Raw genomic sequence first — 21,931 nt, forward strand, 5'->3', positions numbered from 1 at the left:
AAAAAAAAAAAAAAAAAAAAACGTACCGCTCATGTTTTTTTACCACAAGAAAGCTTTTAAGAGTAATTTTCATGACGTGAAAAATATATGAAATTAAAACTGCATCCATACATAAAGCTTTACTGGAGCGTGGACATGCCCATTCATTTTCCTGATAGCTGCTTTCAAGCCACAATGGCAGTAACGAGTAGTTGCAACTGGGACATGGGGCCTGCAGAGCCTAAATATTGACTAACCGACCCTTTACAGGAACGGTTTGTGCATACTTGCTCTAAACCACTATATATGCTTCTCATTAATGATTTTATCTGTGTGGGGGAAAAAAAAGATGGACCTGACCCAAAAATACAAAGGCCTTGGCTGCAGCTCTGGATGCATGGCTTATTTGTTTGGGGACCTCACTTCCTTATCTGTAGAATGGGTATAATGTCCACTTGTGGAAGTTGCTGTGACGGTCAGCTGAGCTAAGATATTTCATCATACTAAGAGTGTATGTTTATTCATTACGAGTTGTCTGGAGCCGGAGGAGCCGCTGCCACCCACATGCGCTGTCTTGGCCTTGGAGGGAAGCCCAGTGCTGAGTGCCCACTCGAGGGAAACATGCTTTTGCCTGGGGCTGAGGCTGGCAGTCTCCGCAGACACTAGCTGCTCAGTCGGTGAAGCTTGTGGATGCCTGCAGGAATCACCTGGGGCTCAGAGGGTGCCTGCCAGAGGGAGCCAGATGCACCTCGGAGTCCTGGCTGTGGCTTCTCAGCCCTGTGGAGCTGCGCAGGCCAGGAGCGCCTGTGTAGAGCCTGATCCTGGGCGCCGGGTTCTGGAAAACACGCCTGGGCCTGCGTGGCCTCCACCCATCTCACCCTCCCGCTCGCAGCTCTGAATTTCAGAGTCCTTCCTCATGGCTCTCCCCGGGCACCCCAAACACAGTTTGCCCATATCTGAACTCGGCCTTTCGCCCAGCCCAGGCCTTCTCTGTACCCTTCCCCCAACTGCCCAAACCAGAGACCAACAGGGGTGGGGGTCACCCGCCCCTCCCACCCCCCACGTCCACCCAGTGGCTGTGTCCTGGCTGCCCCTGAGTGTCGCTGGATGCCGCCCCTGCCACCCTGGCCCAGGCCCCCTGGTCTCTCCCTTAGATACCTGGGTGTGGCTGAAGCCCTGTGGCTGGAGGGATGGGCAGCTCTTGTTGGCCCGCCTGGCACTAACTGCCTGCCGGTGGAGCAGGGTGGCAGCTTTGGAGGCAGGTGTGTCATGTGGCATTGTGGAGCCAGCAGAGGTCGGGGAAGACTTAGCCAAGGAGTGGCCACTGAGGAGGACAAATAAGGAGGGGAGCTCTCAGACGTGGAGAAAATCTGCCTCGCCACCAAGACAGTCCTGATTCTTAGTTGAATGGTGACAGAGAGCTGGCTGTGCACAGGACACTGGCAAGAGCTTCACATCTATTAGAGCTTTAACCCTCCTGTCAGCCTCGAGAGGCAGGTACCGTAATCACCCCACACACACTTCCAAACATGAGACTCTGGGAGCCCCTGACCTACCCTCCTGGCTCTCATTCCTCTCCTGGCCTGAGCCATTCCCTGGAGGTAGCCAATATCCTGGAGCTTCTTCCCACGCGTACCTTTATTATTTCATCCCATATGCAGATGTCTCAAACAATGTACGATGTTCTGTGTGTGTCCTTAGACTTTTCATAAATGATACCATATACAAATCCTTCCACAACCTGCTTTTCTCACCCAATATAACGTTGTAAGATTTATCCATGTTTGATCCGTGTTCATCCACGTAGCTCTGTTCTTTTTCACTGCTTTATAATCCCATTGTATATCTTCTCCTAGGAATGGAGGTTAATGGTAGCTTTATTTTTAAAAAAGTTTAACCACAGCCAAACAGGCATATAGTTCTAGGATGAAGTAGTGAAGATGAGTCTATTATGAAGAGCAATGGTGGCTTCCCACCCCACCCCACTCCCACCCCATCCCACCCCAACCCCATCCCACCCACCACATCCACCCCATCCCACACCCCATCCACCCCACTGGCGGGGGGCAGCAAGTGTCTACTACTGGCGGTTCCACCTCGTTCTCATGCCATTTCTTGATTTGACCCCTTCAGGCCCTGACTGTTGATGTCAGGGTACAGAACTTTGCACCATTTTTAGATCCACTGTAAGTTACCTTTGTCATTTTAAGAACTTTTCTAATACCTTTAGATCATGTTCCAAAACTATAGCAGCAGCTCTTTGATTTATGTAACATGTATTATTTTTGTGTAATACATTCTATAGAGCCCCCTTATAAAATTGTTTTACTCCCCAAAATTAATCCATAAACAGTATTCAAGGAGCAATATATAAAGTAGCAAGTAACTTTCTCTGCTTCTCTCCTCTTCCCAGTCTTCAATCAGCATTTTGATATCCTTCCAGATTTTTCCTTGATGCTCAAAAATATATGAGGTTAGAGTTTGGTTTCTCCTCTTCACCCTCCCTTCCCTCTGCCGCCCACAAAAAAATAGAATGTTTCTGGGTTTGACTCTGTTGCTTGCTCTTAGCCTTAACCATGTATCTTGGACAATTTTACACATCCCTTTTTAATGTCTGCACAGCATTGCATAGTATGGAAGCAATGCCACCAGGTGTGTTGGCTCATGCATTAATACCTACACTTTGGGAGGCTGAGGCAGGAGGACTGCTTGAGACCAGGAGTTGGAGATCAGCCTAGGCAACCACTTGCTAGCTGTATCTACTTGGGCTAACCACTGTTAGATACTCAAGACTGTCTTTGTAGAGACCCTGTCTCTACAAAATAAGAATAAAAATGAAAAATTAGCTGGGTGTGGTGGCACGTGCCTATAGTCCTAGCTACTCAGAAGGCTGAGGCAGGAGGATCACTTGAGCTGAGGACCTCAGGGTTACACTGAGCTATGTTTGTGCCAGTGCACTCCAGCCCGAGCGACAGAGCAAGACCCTGTCTCTAATATGTACTTGTGTGTATAATATATATACATGTATACTATTAAACATATATCCTCCTGCTGGTCACTACAGTGTTTCTGTTTTATAAACAATATTGCAGTGGCCATTCTTGTGCATATGGATATAGTGGATGAGTGTACCCGAAAGAGTGTCTGTAGATGTATGAATACATCATAGTATATGTATATATGTTGTATACTTCAGGGTGGAAGCTGTAGCCACCTCTTCACCTTTTTTTTCAGGAAAATCACTTTTTTTAAAGTAATTGTTTTGGGCAGAGCTGCTTTCTAGCAGAGGGTTTATTTCAAGAACTCATTACCTTCAAGAAAGATTAGCAGTTAAATATTTACTAAATTCAGGAAAAGTTGTATGGGTGCTATGGCTCATGTCTGTAATCCCAGCACTTTGGGAGGCCAAGGTGGGAGGATCACTTGAGCCTGGGAGATAGAAGCTGCAGTGAGCCATGGTTTCACCACTGCACTCCAGTCTAGGCAACGGAGCAAGACCCTGACCAAAAAAAAAAAAAAAAAAAATTAAGAGTTTAGGCAAACCTCAACTTCTTAGCTGAGCTTTTAAAGCCTCCAGTTCTGGCTATTTACTTTTCCTCCAACTCTTCTCTCCTCTTGCCCAATATGTAAGTCAGTTCCTTATTTTCCTGGAGACATTACTGCATCCCCATCCCTTTTTTTGTGTGCTGCTCCTTATATCATTTCTGCATTTACCCTCTTTCCAAGGAACCAGTTGCCATCTGCCCTCTTTTCTATTTTTAGGACACATGACAAGCACATTCCTGCCTCAGAGCCCTGTTATCTCTGCCTGGAACTCTTCCCTGAATCGGTGATTCTCAATCCTGAATACCCATTAGAATCCCCTGGGGAGTTTTTTAAAAGTCTGATACCTGAGCCAAACTGCATCCAACCAGAATCTCTGGGGGTGGGCCCAGGTATCAGTAAGCTCTTCAGGGGATTCCAGCAAAATTCAGTGACATATATCTTCCTATGCCCAGCTCCTTCTCATCATTCAGGTCTCAACTCAAATGTCACCTCTCAGAGAGGACCTCCGTGACTGCCTCAGCTAAAATATGCCCCTCACCTCAGCTCCCAATTACTCTTTGTTACATCTCTCTGTTTTATTATATTTCCTTCATCTGTCACACCTTTTAACTACCTTGGTTCTTTATTTATACATGTGTCTGCTCCTGCCCCAGTGTAGGCACCCCAGGAACTTAGTTAGGGATATACCCACCCTGCATGACAGTGTCCCCAGAGCCTTGAAAAAGCTTCAGACTTATGAGCCAAGACTCTGTAGTGCTGGGTCCAACATTTACTAGCTGTGTGCCATTGGGCAATTTACTTAGCTTCTCTGTGCCTTAATTTCCTGTTCTGGAAAATAAGGATTATCATCATACCTACTTTCTATAGTTATGTCAGAATTAAGTGAGCAAATACAGGTAAACACAGAACAGTCCTTGGCACATTGTAAGCACTCAATAGTGTTAGCTATTATTCTTTTAATATCTTTTTTTTTTTTTTTTTTTTTTTTGAGTCAGCACCCAGGCTGGAGTGCAATCATGCAGTCTTGGCTCACTGCAGCTTCTACCTCCTGTGTTCAAGTGATTCTCCTGCCTCAGCCTTCTGAGTAGCTGGGCTACAGGTGCTCACCACCACGCCTGGCTAATTTTTGTATTTTTAGTAGAGATGGGGTTTCACCATATTGGCCAGGCTGTTCTCAAACTGACCTCAGGTGATCCACCCACCTCAGCCTCCCAAAGTGCTGGAATCACAGGTGTGAGCCATCCCACCCAGCCTATTATTTTAATATCTATCTTGAATGACATATTGCAATTCCTGCCCTGTTCTCCCTACCCACTTCTCTGCTTTGTCTCCAATGAGCTTAGCACGATTTGCATCATTTGTCTGGCATTTCATTTATTTTACTTGCTTATTTCTTGTCTGTCTCCTCGCTAGACTGTCAACTGCACAAGAGCAGAAATTGTTTTGTTCACTGTTGTGTCCCCAGTCCCTAGCACGGTGCCTGGCACATAGCGGACACCAGTATGAATACCTAGCTCCTCACCTGTTCTCCTTTCTCTCCCCACCCCCCAGGATTACCTCACAGACCTCATCACCAACGACAGCGTGAGCTTCTTCCGCACATCCAAGAAGATGTACCCGCACAGGCCAGTCCTCATGGTCATCAGCCATGCAGCCCCCCACGGTCCTGAGGATTCAGCCCCACAATATTCACGCCTCTTCCCCAATGCATCTCAGCACATGTAAGCCTCAGCACTGTGCCTGCCAGAGGCACTGCTTAGCATGAAGGGGGAGGGTCAGGCTTTAGCAACAGTACTGTCACCACCATGACTTCACTGTGCCTTCTCTCTAATCCTCCTGGTTGAAAGACCCCAAGAACATGTGCTTGTCCATGGTGAAACTGGGGTGCAACTCCAGACAGCCTGGCCGACAGACCAAGGCAGGAGAATTTTTAACTTGGGATACACAGCCTCCTACCAAGAGGTCTGTGGATGGAACTGTGGAGAATAGGTTTCCTTTTAATGCCATGTGTATTTTATTTAAGACATCTAAAAACATTCTTTTGAGTAAGGGGTCTATAGTTTTACCAGACTAATTATTTGCCACCATTTATTGAGCCGTGGGCTATGTGGCAGGTGCTGTGCTAAGCCCTTCGCATTGTGTCCAGTCCCTGAATACTCACAATGACCCTTGGTGTACCAGTTATCTATTGCCATGTGACAAATCATCCCAGAATCTAGCAGCTTAAAACAACAAACACAAATTATCTCATGGTGTCTGTGAGTCAGGAATCTGGGAGTGGCTCTTCTGAGCTCCTGGCCCAGGGTCTCCTGAAGTTGCAGTCAAGGTGTCAGCTGGGGCTACAGTCACCTGAGGCTTGACTGGGGCTCAGTCCCATGGCTGGGCCTTGCCACATGAGCCTCTGTCCATAGGATGTTTGAGTGTCCTCACAGCATGATAACTGGCCTTGCCCATGGCAAATGATCAGAGAGTGAGGCCAAGAAGGAAGCCGCAGTGTCTTTTACAACCTAATCTTGGAAGTGGCACCATCACTCTGCCACATTCTATTGGTCACACGGACCAGTCCTCCTACAACATGGGAGACTCTACGCAGGAGTGTGAAGGCCAGGAAGTAGGGATCATCGAGGGCCATCTTGGAGGCTGCCTGTCACACTTGGTATTCCCATTTTACAGATGAAGGAACTGAGGCACAGAGAGGTGAGGTAACTTACCTGAGGTTATCCAGCTCTAAGTGCCAGAGCCAGGATTCAAGTCCATCCCCCACTTCTGCTTCCCATGCCTCTGCCCACCCCTGCAGGCCTCCATCCAGCTGGCTGGGAAACTTCCTCGAAAGTTCTCCTGCTTCTCTCTGCCTCAGACCACCCCCTGCTTAGCGGTAACTCAGCAGCCCTTGCTGTGACATTCTGGAGCCGCAAGGATGGGGCGGTTTGGAAACTGCCTGAATATTCAGGTTGTTTAGCTTCATTACAATCGGAATACATTGCCCTCCTCAAGCCCCTCCTGTGATTACTTTTTGACAGCCCTCGAAGCAGCTCAGGGTACGAAAGGCGCGGTTCACCTTCCCATCCCGGTCTCTGGGGAGGAGGCTTTGACAGATGATGACGAGCTGGATCCCAGGGGCCGCAGCATTGCCTCTGTGCACATCTGTCTGGCTCCCCCTCCAAACCCAAGCCCACTCCTCTCCACCCAAGAAGGCCAGCCTCCCCCAGCAGCTGACACCCTGCCCCACCCCCACTTAGAACTCATCCCTGCAGGGGGTGGAGGCCACTCAGCCCTATCTAAGGGAGAAGCCGTGGGTGGGGCAAGGGACGCTTTGCTTTGGCAGCATCTCTAAAAGAGGTGCCAGCTTCACCTCAAGCAGCAGCGAGCGGCGCCGGAATTTTGTGGTGGAATTGTTTGACATTGCCTGTTGGTTTATTTTCCCTTTGAAATGAAAATTACAGAAATTGCAAATGATAGGCCGGGCGCGGTGGCTCAAGCCTGTAATCCCAGCACTTTGGGAGGCCGAGACGGGCGAATCACAAGGTCAGGAGATCGAGACCATCCTGGCTAACACGGTGAAACCCCGTCTCTACTAAAATACAAAACTAGCTGGGCGAGGTGGCGGGCGCCTGTAGTCCCAGCTACTCGGGAGGCTGAGGCAGGAGAATGGCATAAACCCGGGAGGCGGAGCTTGCAGTGAGCTGAGATCTGGCCACTGCACTCCAGTCCGGGCGACAGAGCGAGACTCCGCCTCAAAAAAAAAAAAAAGAAATTGCAAATGAGCACTGTCTGCTCTTATGTGGAGAAACCCCCTTTGCCTTCTCAGGGGCATGTTTGGAAGGCTCTCTTATCTCTGGGGTATAATCATTTCCAGAAGAAACCAAAAAAAGAGAAAGTTCTGCAGCTAGGATGTTTGATGATGACAGTCAAGAAGGGGTGGGCGGGGGACAGAGCCAGGGCACAACGTTAGAGCACTGGATCTTTCTGTCAGGGGTCTCCTATCCCATCTCTCCCCTAGAAAGCTGGCACATGCCCTGTCCTGGCACAGGCCTTACGGATTCTGTCAAAAGTTGGTAGGTGGTAGTACCATCCACCCCACAGACCCCAGGGCCCTGCACCTTCCCCATGCACCCTCACACACACAGTCACATTACATACGAACACACACAAAGACATGCAAATACAAGCACACAGAGGCATACCACACAAGCAGACACACGCAATGAAACACATGCAGTCTTGGGCAATGGGCAACTTAATGAGATTCTGTCTCTACAGAAAATTTAAAATTAGCCAGGGGTGGTGGTGCACGCTTGTAGTCCCGGCTACTGGAAAGGCTGAGGTGGAAGGATCGCTTGAGCCTGAGAGGTCAAGGCTGCAGTGAGCTGTGATTGCGCCAGTGCGCTCCAGCCTGAGTGGCAGAGTGAGACCCTATCTCTAAAAAAAAAAACAGAAACATACACACATGCAATACACAATACACACACAGAAATACAGTTACAGACACACACACAGAAATACAGTTACAGACACACAGACATACATGCAAACGCAGACATAGGCAGAAATACAAAGATACACACAGGCAGGCCCACAGACACAGCCCACCAGCCCTCAGAGCTTCCCTGCAAAGGGCGCTCATTGTGGCTTCAAGGGCTTTGGGGCGAGGGGTGTCGGGGCTGCTGCCGAAGGCCCCAGACACACAGTGGAGGGGCTGTGAGGACACCACCATCTTCCCACCGTTTCCCCAGCAGAAGGGAAGGGGATGTTCTCCTTCATGTCCTTTTGTGAACGCACCAGACGTTCCTGAGATGCTGGAGGAGGTGCAGTTTTCAGATCTTTGTTGAACGGGCAGCTGAGCCCATGGGAAGATGCCGACATCCTCCCTTGTGGAGCCTGGCTTGACACAGGCGACCGGCAAGCCGGCGTCGACCCCAAGCACCACCCGGCTCTGCTGCCTTCTGGCCTCAGTGTCCTTCTCCAAAAGCGCTGTCTCAGAGCTGGGGCTGCAGAAATCATCATCCTCTGAACAAACTCACCCCTCACTGTTCTCAAGGGCTGACATCAGCCTGACTTCTCTTGGATTCAGGGATGATTGCTGAAAATTGCATCCTGGAATCCAGGCCCTTGGGCCTGTGGGACCAATTTTCCCACACGCTGGGCTGTGTGGAACAGAGAACATCTCTGTCCATCTGCTGCCCCCAGGAGCCTCCTTTCAGTTCCTTGGTGGGACAGATCTGAGAGGGGAGCTGAGCTCGTTTCTGGGAACGTTCTACATGGCAGTCAGGCCCTGAGACGGCAGAGCCAGCCTGCAGAGGAGCCTGGCCGTTCTGTAATGAAAGGAACGTGGGCCCTGATGGATTTAGTGGCGGGAGGCTGCAGATCAGCCAGGGGCTCAGAAAACCGAGTCCAGGGGAGCCTTGGAGACAGTGACTCACCTCCCGCCTTACATAGCAACGGTGTCCACAGCTGCCAAGCTACCCCGGCAGCAGCGTCACAATGTCTGCCCCGGACGATCGCAATATTTGAGACACTGCTGAAGTCCCGACGAGCCAGGTCAGAGGGAGACATGTCTGTGCCCCTCTGACCAGGCTTATTTTTCCTCTTCTTCGCGGGAGCTCCTTGCCCCCGGAACACCCACTGTGAAAAGCGGTGGAAACTCAACCTTTACTTCAGCCTTGACTGAGAAGAGGAGCCAGATTTGCAGGGAACCTGGCCTTCAAGAACCGTCAGACCCAGGGCGAGGAAGCCCACTTTTTGCAAGGCCTTAAACAGTGCTTCCTGTCAGTGGTGCACCCCACCCAGGAGACCCCCACATGCTGCGGTTTTCAGTAGCTCAGATCCAGGGGCCCGGCATAAACCGAGGTGACAAGGAGGTGCTCTTGGTTTGCTTACAATGATTCCTCTGGTTTTGGTTTAATCTTCCATTGACTAACCAGGAAGCAGAGAGGGTCAGAGAAGTTTGGGGACCTGCCTGCTGTCTCACGGAGTGAGTGACAGAGCCAGTGTACCTGACTTCTGCCGTGGAGTCACCTGTGATTACTAATGACAAAGGGATACACCAGTGATAACCTCTCCCAAGCAGTCACCACGCACTGGCCATGGTTAGAAGGGTTCCCCTTACAGCCTCTCCCTCAGTGCTCACAACCATCCTGGGAACTGGCACTGTCTATATTCTCCTTGGGTAGGAAATGAGGGAACTGATGCCTTGGGAGGGAACTAACTGGCCAAAGACAGAACTGGGGTTTGAACCCCAGCAGCTGGTATGGCCAGCCACTGTGGTGATATCATAGATACCTGCCTGGGGTCCCTCCATCCTTCATGTCACAGGTGCTCAGACAGAACTTTGCCCCACACACTCCTGCTGCAAGATTAAGCAGCATGCCAGGCATAGTGGTTCATGCTTGTAATGCCAAAACTTTGGGAGGCCGAGGAGGGTGGATCACCTGAGGTCAGGAGTCAAAGACCAGCCTGGCCAACGTGGCAAAACCCCATCTCTGCTAAAACTACAAGAATTAGCCAGGTGTGGTGGCACATGCCTGTAGTCCCAGCTACTAAAGAGGCTGAGGCAGGAGAATCACTTGAACCCAGGAGGCGAAGGCTGCAGTGAGCTGAGATTCCCACCACTGCACTCCAGCATGGACAACAGCGAGACTCCATCTCAAAAAAAAAAAAAAAGGCCGGGCGCGGTGGCTCATGCCTGCAATCCCAGCACTTTGGGAGGCCAAGGCAGGCAGATCACGAGGTCAGGAGATCGAGACCATCCTGGCTAACACGGTGAAACCCCATTTCTACTAAAAATACAAAAACATTAGCCAGGCATGGTGGGAGGCGCCTGTAGTCCCAGCTACTCGGGAGGCTGAGACGGGAGAATCGCTTGAACCAGGAGGTAGAGGTTGCAGTGAGCTGAGATCGCACCACTGCACTCCAGCCTGAGCGACAGAGCGAGACTCCGTCTCAAAAAGTAGAAGAAGAGAATGTGGCATGTCCCAAATGTATACATTCAGGTGCCTTCCTCACAATTCTGGCCTTACAGATATAACTATAACTTATTTAATTTTTAAATCAATTTCTATTATTTCAAACTAAAATCTATTGCAAATGGATATTCTGTGGTCCTACCTTAACCACAATAACTGCCACCTGCCATTCACCAAAGGTAACTGCCATCTACCAAAAATAGATACAAGGCACACAAAGCAATGTTACGGAATTCGAGTTGGGTGCTGGTTCCTGATGAAGGCTCTGAACTCGACTGTCTTCTCTTTTTTTCAAAAGGGAGATGAGCAAAGTCTAGAGAGGTGTTAAAGAAACACTAGCACCAAACTGAGACTTTGCCCTGAGAGAACCGACAAGGGACTGGCTGTCTCACTTTGTCGCTCAAGATCACTGAATGCTGTGCCCCTTAGGAGCTTCCCACGTGCACACTTCACATGTGGAGAAATGCTGAAACAGGGTTTGGATAAGCCCCTGACATGCCAGTGTCCCCTTTCCCACCAGGGGAGCACAGCTGGCCCTGGGCTGCAGACACAGCACCGGGTGGCTGCTCCCCAGGCGGATCTGATAGGGGCCAGGCTGGGTCCAGGCTGTCCCTGGCTTTGACTGATGCATATGTCCTTGCCCACCAGCACGCCAAGCTACAACTATGCGCCCAACCCGGACAAACACTGGATCATGCGCTACACGGGGCCCATGAAGCCCATCCACATGGAATTCACCAACATACTCCAGCGGAAGCGCTTGCAGACCCTCATGTCGGTGGACGACTCCATGGAGACGGTAGGCACCCACTGCATGCCTCTTGGTGGGCGTGGCTCCAAACCCCCAGCCAGGCCAGGGCCAGAACCTCCTGGCCCTTCAGGGTTTTCCTGGAGGAATGGAAATCAAAGGCAGAATGAAGAGACCCCATGCTAGACCTGGGGAGCAGCTTGGAGCGATCCAGACAAAAGCCTCTTCCTTCATGAAACGTATTCTAGATCCGTGCTGCCCAATATGGTAACCACGTATGCTAGTTATATTTTTTTCCTGCTGTTTACATTTTTGAATACCTTTATTGGGATGTAATTCACATACCATACAATTCCCCCAATTAAAGTGTGCAATTCTGTGGTTTTAATACACCCAGAGTTGTATAACCATCACCACATCCATGTGAGGACATTTTTCTTACCCCAAAGAGAAACCTCACAGCCCTTAGTCACCACCCACTAAATCTCCCTCACCCCCAGCCCCAGACAACTGATGATCTCTTTTCTGTCTCTGTAGATTTGGTGTTCTGCACATTTGCTATAAATGGAACCGTACATGCTGAGGCCTTCTGTGCCCGGTGCCTTTCTTTCACTTAGCGCCATGTGTTCCAGCTTCACCCCTGGTATCCCATGAATCCGTCCCCCTCATTCCCTGTTATTGCTGAATAGTATCCCGTTGTATGGGTATTGTCACATTTTGTTTAGCCATGGCTATTTAAACTGAATACAGTAACATAAAGTCAGTTCTTCTGTCACACAAGCCTCATTTCACGTGCTCAGTATGTTCGTGCGGCTGGAGGCCACTGTATCGGACAGTGCAGACATTTACACAGCCACCAGTGCAGAAAGTTCTGCCACACGGCGCCCTTCCAGATGGCAAGCTTCTGCCACAGGCTGCAGCCCAAGTTTCACTCATTTCATTCATTCACCCGACAGCATTTATTGAGTGCCAGTGTAAGTGAAATACAGCAAGCAGGGAACAAAATGACAGAAGTCTCTGCCCTAATGGAGGCAGCATGGCATGCCAAGGCAGGGACACAGACGATCCACAGATAAGTAAAAGAGATGGAGGCCAAGAAGGGCTGCGAAGAACCGTGGAGGAGAGGGCGGGCCAGGGAGTGATGGGAGGCAGGAAGGTGCAGTGACAAAGGGGACAGCCCCTGGGAAAGTTAAGCGAAGACCTGAAGCAGGGGAAGGATGGGAACTGAGATCTCAAGCCCCTGCAACCCCAGGTCGGAGACGGGCCAGGCACCCGGTCCCCACTGCCCCTTGCCTCCTTGCCTGTGTTGCAGATTTACAACATGTTGGTTGAGACGGGCGAGCTGGACAACACGTACATTGTGTACACCGCCGACCACGGCTACCACATCGGCCAGTTTGGCCTGGTCAAAGGGAAATCCATGCCGTACGAGTTTGACATCAGGGTCCCGTTCTATGTGAGGGGCCCCAACGTGGAAGCTGGCTCTCTGTAAGTATGTCATCCCCCAGGGATCCAGGGGGCCCCTGGGCCCAGCTCAGGGCTGCAACCGTGCAGCCCAAACCCAAGCCACACCCTGGGTGGCACACAGTTCTGGCAGATGAACCCCAGGGCCAATGGAAAGCAATTATGTCATGCATTTTATACCTCTCTGCTGGGGAAGGAGAGGCCAGGGCCGTGAGCACCTGTGGAAACAGATTGTTTGTGGTGTGGCTGTATGCCAGGAAATCCAGGGAGCTGGGCTGTATACGTGTGTGCGTGCACACGCGTGTCACCAGCGGGTGGGAATGGCGCTTGGATTTCTGTTCTGGGCTGGGCAGCCACTGGGCCTGGAGGTTGTCAGGGAGGAATCCTGGACCTCAGCACAGGCAGCTGGTTGTCAGCCGGGATCAGCTGAGCCAGCTCTGGGCAGCAGCACAAAGGGAAGTGCTTTTCTTCTCCCATCCTTCCTGGAGGACCACGTGGGCTGCAGCCCTCAGCCAGCAATTCTCCTTGGGTTCACCTTTGAGATGACACGTTCTGGCAGCGAACATGCTGCGTGTGGGGCAGGGACAGGCTGCCCTTCAGGGCAGCAGCTTCGTGGGATCGGCTGGGATATTATGGAGACTGGCTCCAATGGGGTTTTTGAAAAGCAGATGTGTTGCTATTAAGACTCTCATTTGGTCTGACTTCTGCCCGTGCCCAGATGTGGGAACACACACCCAGCACTCACACGGGGCTGGCTGCAGAATTCCTTCAGAAGAGGCATTGACAGTGCAGTGTGGAATTCCAGACTGACATGTTCCCACTGCCTTGGACATTTTGCGAGAATTCCAGGAGGCAGGCTGCATGAGTTCAAGGCCAGAGAAAGTGAAGACTGTCTGTTGACCTTATCAGATCATGCCCGTCTTTAGCTCTCAACACCACCCCGGAATAAGAACTGTAATAACGAAAGCCCACGCGTATGGAGTGTCTACTCTTCAGGGCCTGGTCTGAGAACTACATAATGATTCACTGCAGGCCGGGCCCTGTGGCTCACGCCTGTAATCCCAGCACTTTGGGAAGCCCAGGTGGGCGGATCATTTGAGGTCAGGAGTTCGAGACCAGCCTCGCCAACTTGGTGAAACCCTGCCTCTACTAAAAATACAAAAATTAGCTGGACATGATGGCGTACACCTGTAATCCCAGCACCTAGGAGACTGAGGCAGGATAATTGCTTGAATCCGGGAGGCGGAGGTTGCAGTGAGCCGAGATCATGCACTCCAGGCTGCGCGACAGAGTGAGACTCTATCTCAAAAAAATTAATAATAATTCATTGCAGCATCACAACAGCCCTGTGACATGGATGCACATAGTGGCCCCATTTTACACCCAAGGCCACTGAGGCACAGAGAGGTTAAGTTGCCTGAGGTGACAGAGCAAGTAAGGGAAGGGGCTGGGGCTTGAAGCCAGGCAGTCTCTATTCCCATGTGCCACACCTCTCAGAAACCTCAAACCATCCCTGTGAACAGAAAGAATCTGACCCACTGAGGGCTCTACAAACACTGACACTGGGAGTTTGGTCAGCCTTGGAATCTGTGATCTGACTCATAGGACCCAAAACCACATCCCACATGGTCAAGAAAAAGAGAGTGCTCATGTCAGGTTTGGGACCAAAGACACAGTATCTGTCAGCCAGGATTCCTTTGGTTGCAAGCAGAAACGACCTTTGAACCAGATAAAGCATATAAGATAAAAGGAACGCAGTAACTATAGTTGCTGAAAAATCCATGCACAGTGCCAGCCTCAGGCATGGCTGGATCCAGCAGTCTTACAATGCCACTGTGAAGCTCTCATTTCTTAACTCTCAGTCCCACTTCCACTGAATTGGCTTCATTCTCAGGCGGGTTTTTCTCCTTATGGCAGAGTCAGCAGCTCCAGATTTTCAGCCATCCTGTTTAGGAAGCCAAACTGCTTCGAACAGAAGACCCGAGGCTGACTCCCACTGGCCTGACTGAGGTCACGTGTCCTTCCCTGAACCAATCACTGTAGCCAGAGGTGACAGAAACCCTTGAGTGACCAGGCTGAGTGCATTGGGCAGTGGACTCTGAATGGGGCCAGGTAGTTCCTACAGAATGAGAAGCTGCGACACAGAGCAAGGCATGGGTGCTGGCCAGGAAACGCGACCACTGTCCTTTCCCCGAGCCTGGGGGAGCAGGACCACTGGACAAGCTCAGCCCCGTGGGCTGCTGGTTGCTGGGTTGGGCAGAGTGCCCGTCGCTCAGCAGTCTTCCCAGCTCCCTCGCCTCTGGATTCAGTTGTAGCGCCTCACGCTGGCCTTCGAGCCTCCCATGGCACAGCCTTAGCCCATCTTCCCCAGCTGCACACATGCTTGGCAGCCTGCCCGATGTTCACAGGGCACTGGAATGGGGAGAAATGGGGGGTTAAAGATGACAGAAACCCTAGGACCCAGGCCCTGCCCCGGTCCCCAGGGGACTAGCAGGGAAGGCACTCAGGCACTCTGACGGGTCTGTCCACCATTCAACAGGTCCTGGGCCCTGTACTGTGCACACCCCTCAAGTCCCTTACCCTACATTGGGAATGTCATCAGCCAGAAACAGGAGCCAGGAGAGGTGGCTCATGCCTGTAATCCAGCACTTTGGGAGGCCGAGGCGGATGTATCACCTGAGGTCAGGAGCTGGAGAGTAGCCTGGCCAACGTGGTGAAACCCCGCCTCTACTAAAAGTACAAAAATTATGGGTGTGGTGGCACATGACTGTAATCCCAGTTATTCGGGAGGCTGAGGCATGAGAATCGCTTGAACCCGGGAGGTAGAGGTTGCAGTGAGCCGAGATCGTGCCACCACACTGCAGCCTGGGTGACAGAGCAAGACACCTCTCAAAAAAAAAAAAGAAACAGGAGCCGGGAAAGGTGGCAGATGTATGGAACTCACTTAGCCAGTATTTACTGAGTAGCTACTGTGTGTTCTAAGGGTGTAAGTCCTAGAGATACAGAAGTGACCACCTGAGCCAGCCTTCCTGCAGCTTAGAGTCTACCTGGGCAATAGACAGTAAGACAGAGAAATAAGTAAGATATATAGCATATGAGACAGTGATAGGTCTTCAGGAGAAAGATAAAGCAGGGAGGGCAGGGAGGGGGCACAGTTCCAAATAGGGTCCTCAGGAGGGCCTTGTGTTGGGTGTCTGTGCTGCAAAACAAACTGCCACAAACTCAGCAGCTTAAGACAACACATGTACAAACTCATGGTGTCTGAGGGTCAGAAGCCGGGACCCAGCCCTGCAGGGTCGTATGCTTAGGCTGAAATCAAGGTGCCGGCCAGGGCTGTGGTCTCATCCACAGGCTTGACTGGGGAGCACCCGCGTCCCTGCTCACGGGGCAGGTCAAGTGCAAGCAGAGGACTTGGACCCATGCAGTCCGCCTCCCAAACTGCTCACCGTCCAGCTGCTGATTTAGAGTGGCTTGCTTCTTCAAAGTCAGCAAGGGGAGAAAGAGAGACCAGAGCAAGACCACTAGCAGGATAGAGTTGACTATCTCATAATACAACCACGGGAGTGACAGCCCGTCACCTTCATGTCCCACTGGTTGGCAGCAGGTCTGGGTTGGTCCCCCTGGGACAGGGATCCCGGGGACCACTGAGGCCTGTCACAGGCCTCCTTGGTAGTAGAGCAAAGAACTAAAGGGGTGAGGGACGGTGGCCCCTGTTCTCCAGGGAAAGGACATTCCAGGCAGAGGGGACAGTAAAGAAGAAGGCCCTGAGGCTAGACTGTGCCTGGGCTGTCAAGGAACAGCAGGGAGCCAGTGTTTGCCCCAGAGATCCAGGGGAAGGGCTCAGGAAGGGCCAGGATTTGGGCTGGCTGTAAAGGCAGGTCGCCTTCACTCAGGAAGTGGGGACAGGGTGGGGCTGTCAGCTCACCGCATGGCATGTCTGAGATGCAGAAGCTAAGTGGGGGGTGAGCGCAGAGTGGGGATTTGGCTGAATCTGGGCCACAGAGGGGAGCTGCTGAGGTTGAGATGCCAGACTGCAGCTTCCATACCTGCAGATGTCAGCCCCCCACAAACTGCTGCCCACCTACCCCCGCCCACCCCTCGAGCGAGGCTGAGGCACCACCACCCGAGTGGCTGAGTCCTCGATCTCCTACCTCCCCCAGGAATCCCCACATCGTCCTCAACATTGACCTGGCCCCCACCATCCTGGACATTGCAGGCCTGGACATACCCGCGGATATGGACGGGAAATCCATCCTCAAGCTACTGGACACGGAGCGGCCGGTGAATCGGTGAGGAAGGAGCAGGGCAGGTGTGGGGGGCTGGGACATTGGGCTCCTGACCTGCGGTAACTCAGAGCAAAACCCTGAACATGGGGTCTCCCAGGGTCGGGAGCTGGGGTTCTCAGGTCCCCCCAACCCAACCACTTACCTGCTGTGGGAGAGAAGCATTCCCCTCTCTGAGATTCTGTCTTCCCATCTGGAATGTGGCCAAGGTGACCAGTTGGGGACCTTCTCTGAACTAAAATTACACAAAGCTTGAAATGGTAGCAGCAGTGATCGTAGGAGTTGGTGCTAACTGCACGGCGATTGTGTGTGAAGCCCTGTTCTAAGTACTGTGCAGGGGATTCTAGGAGTTTGATCCTCACAGTAACCCAGCGAGGTGACGTTATCATCATCCCCGTTTTACCAGTTTGGAATCTGAATCCCAAAGCGATTGAGTGACTTGTCAGAGGTATCCCAGCAAGTCTGGATGTCGCTCTGGGAATTCAGACGCTGACTTACCACACCCCATAACTTTAATTCTGGAGGGTGTGATGGGAACATATTCCAGGTGTCCAGAGAGACAGAGTAGGAACCGTGAGGGTGAGCAAGTCAGACAGGTGGGAGGTGGGCTGAGTCAGGGCGGGGAGGCTGGTGTGGCCACAGCGACATCTAGTGGCCAGCACTCTAATAGCCACTGGGTTCCTGGCCTCCAGGTGCTACTTCAACTCCTGGCTTGCACCTCCAGCAGCGGAGCCCTTCCTCTGTGGTCTCCCAGAGGCTTCAGCCAGGCGAGCACTGTGTGCCCACATCTGGCTGCCCTGTAGGGGGACCATGTCCATTGAGGCTCCTCCCCTGACTGTGAGGCCAGGCGAGCTGTAATGGTATAAAATGGGCATGTTTGGGGACACTGGCCTGGGAGTCAGGACACCTGGGGGACAGGGGACAGGGTGGAAGCTTCTCCTCTCAGCTTCAGAGTCCCCATCTAGGAAATGGAAATGACTAGGTGGCACCGGATGAAACCCACAAATTACATGCATGCAACTGCAAAGCACCAAAGAAGAAAATACCCCCACAACCCAATGCAATGAACCCGATGTCAAGACAACCACTGCGCCTGACGCTGAGCTCAAGACACAGCTCAAGACCCCAAACCACTGCGCCTGACGCTGAGCTCGAGACAGAGCTCTTCCAGCTCCGGGAGTTGTTGGGCTTCCTGCGGGGGCGTGAGATGTGCGCTCACCCACACAGTTACTTGGGTGGGACTTACAGTGACTTTGACCTGGGTCATTTCTGCCCTGTGTGCCTCCAGAGCCGAGTCTCTGGGGAAGAGGTGGCTCAACTCAGGAGGGTGTGCAAGGGTCTCCAGTGCCCGGCCGGGTGCGCTCGCCACAATTGCTGTCCAGGCTGACTGTAAACCAAGGCTGACTCCTGGTGCCGTCCCTGCTCCTGGGGGAATAGGGGGTCGTGGGAAGCCCTCACGTTGTTGAGAAGCAGGATCCGTGCTTTTTTCCAGGTTTCACTTGAAAAAGAAGATGAGGGTCTGGCGGGACTCTTTCCTGGTGGAGAGAGGGTGAGTGCCGGGTCCTGGCAGGGACGCCCCTGCCCACCTCCCTCCCTCCACCCAGGGCAGCAGGGAGAGTCGGACTATGATGGTGTCTTCCAACAGTGGCTCTGAAGTTGTGTCCAAAGGCCCCTAAACACAAAGCCCATTCACTGCTCCTATAGACGACACAGAATTGGGGTCTGAGGGCGCGCGTACCCTTTTGGCATGTTTTGTCCAGCCTCTACAATGTCTTCAATTTATTTAAGTTGTTGCCAACTCATGCGATTTGGGAAGTTTCTTATAAAATTCCAATCTTAAGTTTCCTAAACATCAGGAGACCCGGGCAGGGTGGCCCTGCGTCCTCCACTGTGAGGATAAGCCAGAGCCGAGGGGGCACCCCTCTAGGTGGGCACACGTGCCTCCAGGGCTCCTCCAGAGCTGAGAGGCCAGCCCCGCGGCTCCTCCTCTCTGCCCCACAGCAAACTGCTACACAAGAGAGACAATGACAAGGTGGACGCCCAGGAGGAGAACTTTCTGCCCAAGTACCAGCGTGTGAAGGACCTGTGTCAACGCGCTGAGTACCAGACGGCGTGTGAGCAGCTGGGACAGGTAAGAAGGCTCCCTTCCCTCCCGTCCGCTCCCCCTCCTGACTGCAGCCAGCCCTGACCTGTGGGGCCCTGAGAGCCGCTGAACCAGCAGGGCCAGGGCCTCCCAACGGGTAGCCCTTTGCTGTCGTGTGATGCCCAAGATGCAGTTTGGTGATGCAGGATGATGCTCATGATAAGTGATTGATTTCTCAGCAGCCTTTGGACCCTGACCGTGTCAGAGGCCAAGTGTCCCGTGGGTGTGCTGTGTGCCCTTAGCACCTCTCTAGCCCTTGCCAACCCCTCTTGCACCGAGGCCCCTGCAGAAGTTAAATTACTTTATTTTCACCGTGTTTGCTTTGACAGTATTGTCTTTGTGACTGGTTTTCCTTTTACAGGAGTAATAAGACATAGCTTTTTAAAATAAATATATGTAAGTTTTAAAAGTGAATTGGTTGCAAGGAAATTATGGCCAGGAACAGTCAGTGGCTCATGCCTGTGGTCCCAGCTACTCCAGAGCTGAGGTGGGAGAATGGCTTGAGCCCACATGTTGGAGGCTGCAGTGAGCTGTGATGGCGCCACTGCACTCCAGCTTGGGTGACAGAATAAGACCCTGTCTCTAAAAACATAAGAAAAAAGAAAATAATCTGGGAAGTATTCAGAGGTAGCAGAAACTGGCATGCTGGGGAAAGCCCGAATGAGGCTTTTCTGAGGCTGGAAGGCCAGGGCAGGCTTGGAGAAGGAGGGTCAGGGGAGGGGCAACCCCAGCCAGGCAGGGTGGAGAGGGCAGTGGAGATGGTGAAGCTCTGCCTTGGCTGGCCCAAGGGGTGCCGGAGGTGTGTCCCTGTCTTGCCCGTCAAAGACTAGGACTTTGAGCTGGGGCTGGAGTTGCGTGCCTGTTCACCAGTGAGAAAAGGCAAAACCAGGGCCCTGGTATTGAAGGCCAAGGCCGGAGATGGATGGGTTCCTGATGGACTGTGTTTGAATGACTCCATCTTATCAGTGTACATAGAATTAGTGCAGGCTCATACAGGCCTGACTGTGCCTCCTCACCCAGTGTGTGTAAACCCACAGACCCCACTTAGTCACAGAATTAACCCGTATCTGCTACCAGGCAGGAGCTGTGGATTTCATCCCTCCGTTGTACGGCATGAATGCGTACCTCTGCTCGCCAGGCGCTGTCCTGGCACAGAGCTACAGCCTTGAATATGCTCAACAGAAACTCCTGCCCTCCCAGATCTGACGTTCTGGAGAGAGTTCAGGCTTGACTTTGTACCGAGATCCCAGAAGGGGTTCTGATGTTAGTTCTGGGCTAAAAGAAATGGAATGAGGAGTTCAGGAAGCCTTTGCACCCCGCCGCTCCCCGCCAGGGAACGTTGTCACGTCCCCCGCTGCTTCTTTCTGCATATCTCCCCTGACCCAGATCAGCGCTTGGGCAGCCAAAATGACCTCTTTGCTGGGGCCAAGAAAGAGGAGGTATGAGCATTTTCCAAACAATCAGAGCGCACCGCTGAAACCAAAGGAAGAGAGTGTGAGGGTCTGGTTTGGGGCACATAGCCTAGGCCAGCTGGGAGGCAGCAACCCATGTCCCCCGACCCAGCCCCGGGGCTGTGGGGATCCCACGCCCAGACCTCTGCCCGCCGTCCCAGGCAACGGCCCTGCTCACAAGCCCGCACTCCCCGAGTGCCGTTGCCATGTCTCTGCTTGTGCCGTGCTTCTGGAATGCCCTGCCCAGTGTAGAAGCTGTACCCTGTGGCCTGAGGACGTCTCTTAGGCCTTACGCCCAGCCGTAGCATTGCCTTGGGTGCCTTTTCTGTGCTACCCCACATGCTAGATGTTCATTTGTCCTTCGCTGAACAAACGTTCCCAGGAACCAAGCTCTTGTGCATCTGCCTGTCTCCCGGTGACACGGGGACACTAAGGGCAGGGCCCGGCTGGAATTCATGTCATCATTCCTAAAGCCCAGATCAGGGTCTGGCCTGGGCCGGAGTAAATGTGCCCTGGACACCTCGTAATGATGACCATCACAGGCAACACTGAGTGTGAGCTCTGCCTCCAGCCACCCTATCTGGCAGGTATGTTCTCTACACAGGGGATCCTGAGGCCCAGAGCTTAGACAGCCTACCCACAGCCTCACAGCTTCAAGTGGTGGAGCCAGGATTTGAACCCAGGTAGTCAGGTTGCAAGACTTTTGTTCTCAGCAGCTGTAGGGACCCAGAGTCAAGCCGACACTGGCCCAGCCCTGTGGGGCTCACGCACCACCCCCACCGGGAGAACCTCGGGACAGGGCATGCGGACACGACTTCTCCATGAGTAGTGCAGGAGCAGCAAACACTTTCCGCACAAGGTCAGACAGTAGATAGTTTGGGGTTTGCAGGCCACACATTTGTTTTTGTTCTTACTTTTTACAACTCTTAAAATGTACAATGTAAAAACTGTTCTTGGTTGGCAGGCTATACAAAAACAGGCCATGGGCTGGAGTTGACTAGAAAGAGGGCTACAGTTTGCCGACCCCTGAAGTCGTGCCCCAGCTGCGTTTGTCGGGTTGGAAGGGAGAGCAGGCAGTGGGGAAGGAGAATTCCAGGCTGAGAGAGCTAAGTGGACAACTCAGGGCTTCACGCAGAAGTCAGAGCCCTGGCTTTTCTTGAAAAATCAGAACCTGGGCCTCTGGGCCTGTGCTGCCCTCTGGCGACAGTCAGATGAGTATAGCCAGTCACAGTGCCCGCTTTAGCCTCCCCAGGTCCCCAGTCCCTTCTGGGCCAGCCTCATTCAGGGCCATGGCTGCTGGCCCATCAGTCTCCTTCTGCACTAAGGAATCCAGGTTGCTGGAAGGGCCTGCATGC

At 52.3% G+C, this 21,931-nt stretch overlaps 1 protein-coding gene across 6 annotated transcripts in view; it reads left to right on the top strand.

Annotated features, from left to right (window-relative positions):
* The window catches only part of SULF2 (sulfatase 2), a 134,998-nt gene that overhangs the window by 96,434 nt on the left and 16,633 nt on the right, over positions 1-21,931 (top strand). For all 6 annotated transcript variants that reach the window (XM_017877882.1, XM_017877880.1, XM_017877881.1 and 3 more), the window contains exons 5-10: positions 5,077-5,246; positions 11,136-11,286; positions 12,548-12,723; positions 16,860-16,988; positions 18,475-18,531; positions 18,984-19,113. In XM_017877882.1, the coding sequence (XP_017733371.1) occupies positions 5,077-5,246; positions 11,136-11,286; positions 12,548-12,723; positions 16,860-16,988; positions 18,475-18,531; positions 18,984-19,113 (813 nt within the window). The remainder of the gene's footprint in view (positions 1-5,076; positions 5,247-11,135; positions 11,287-12,547; positions 12,724-16,859; positions 16,989-18,474; positions 18,532-18,983; positions 19,114-21,931) is intronic.

This window comes from Rhinopithecus bieti, unplaced genomic scaffold, assembly GCF_001698545.2.
Source record: "Rhinopithecus bieti isolate Rb0 unplaced genomic scaffold, ASM169854v2 scaffold_10347, whole genome shotgun sequence".
NCBI classification, from domain to species: Eukaryota; Metazoa; Chordata; class Mammalia; order Primates; family Cercopithecidae; genus Rhinopithecus; species Rhinopithecus bieti.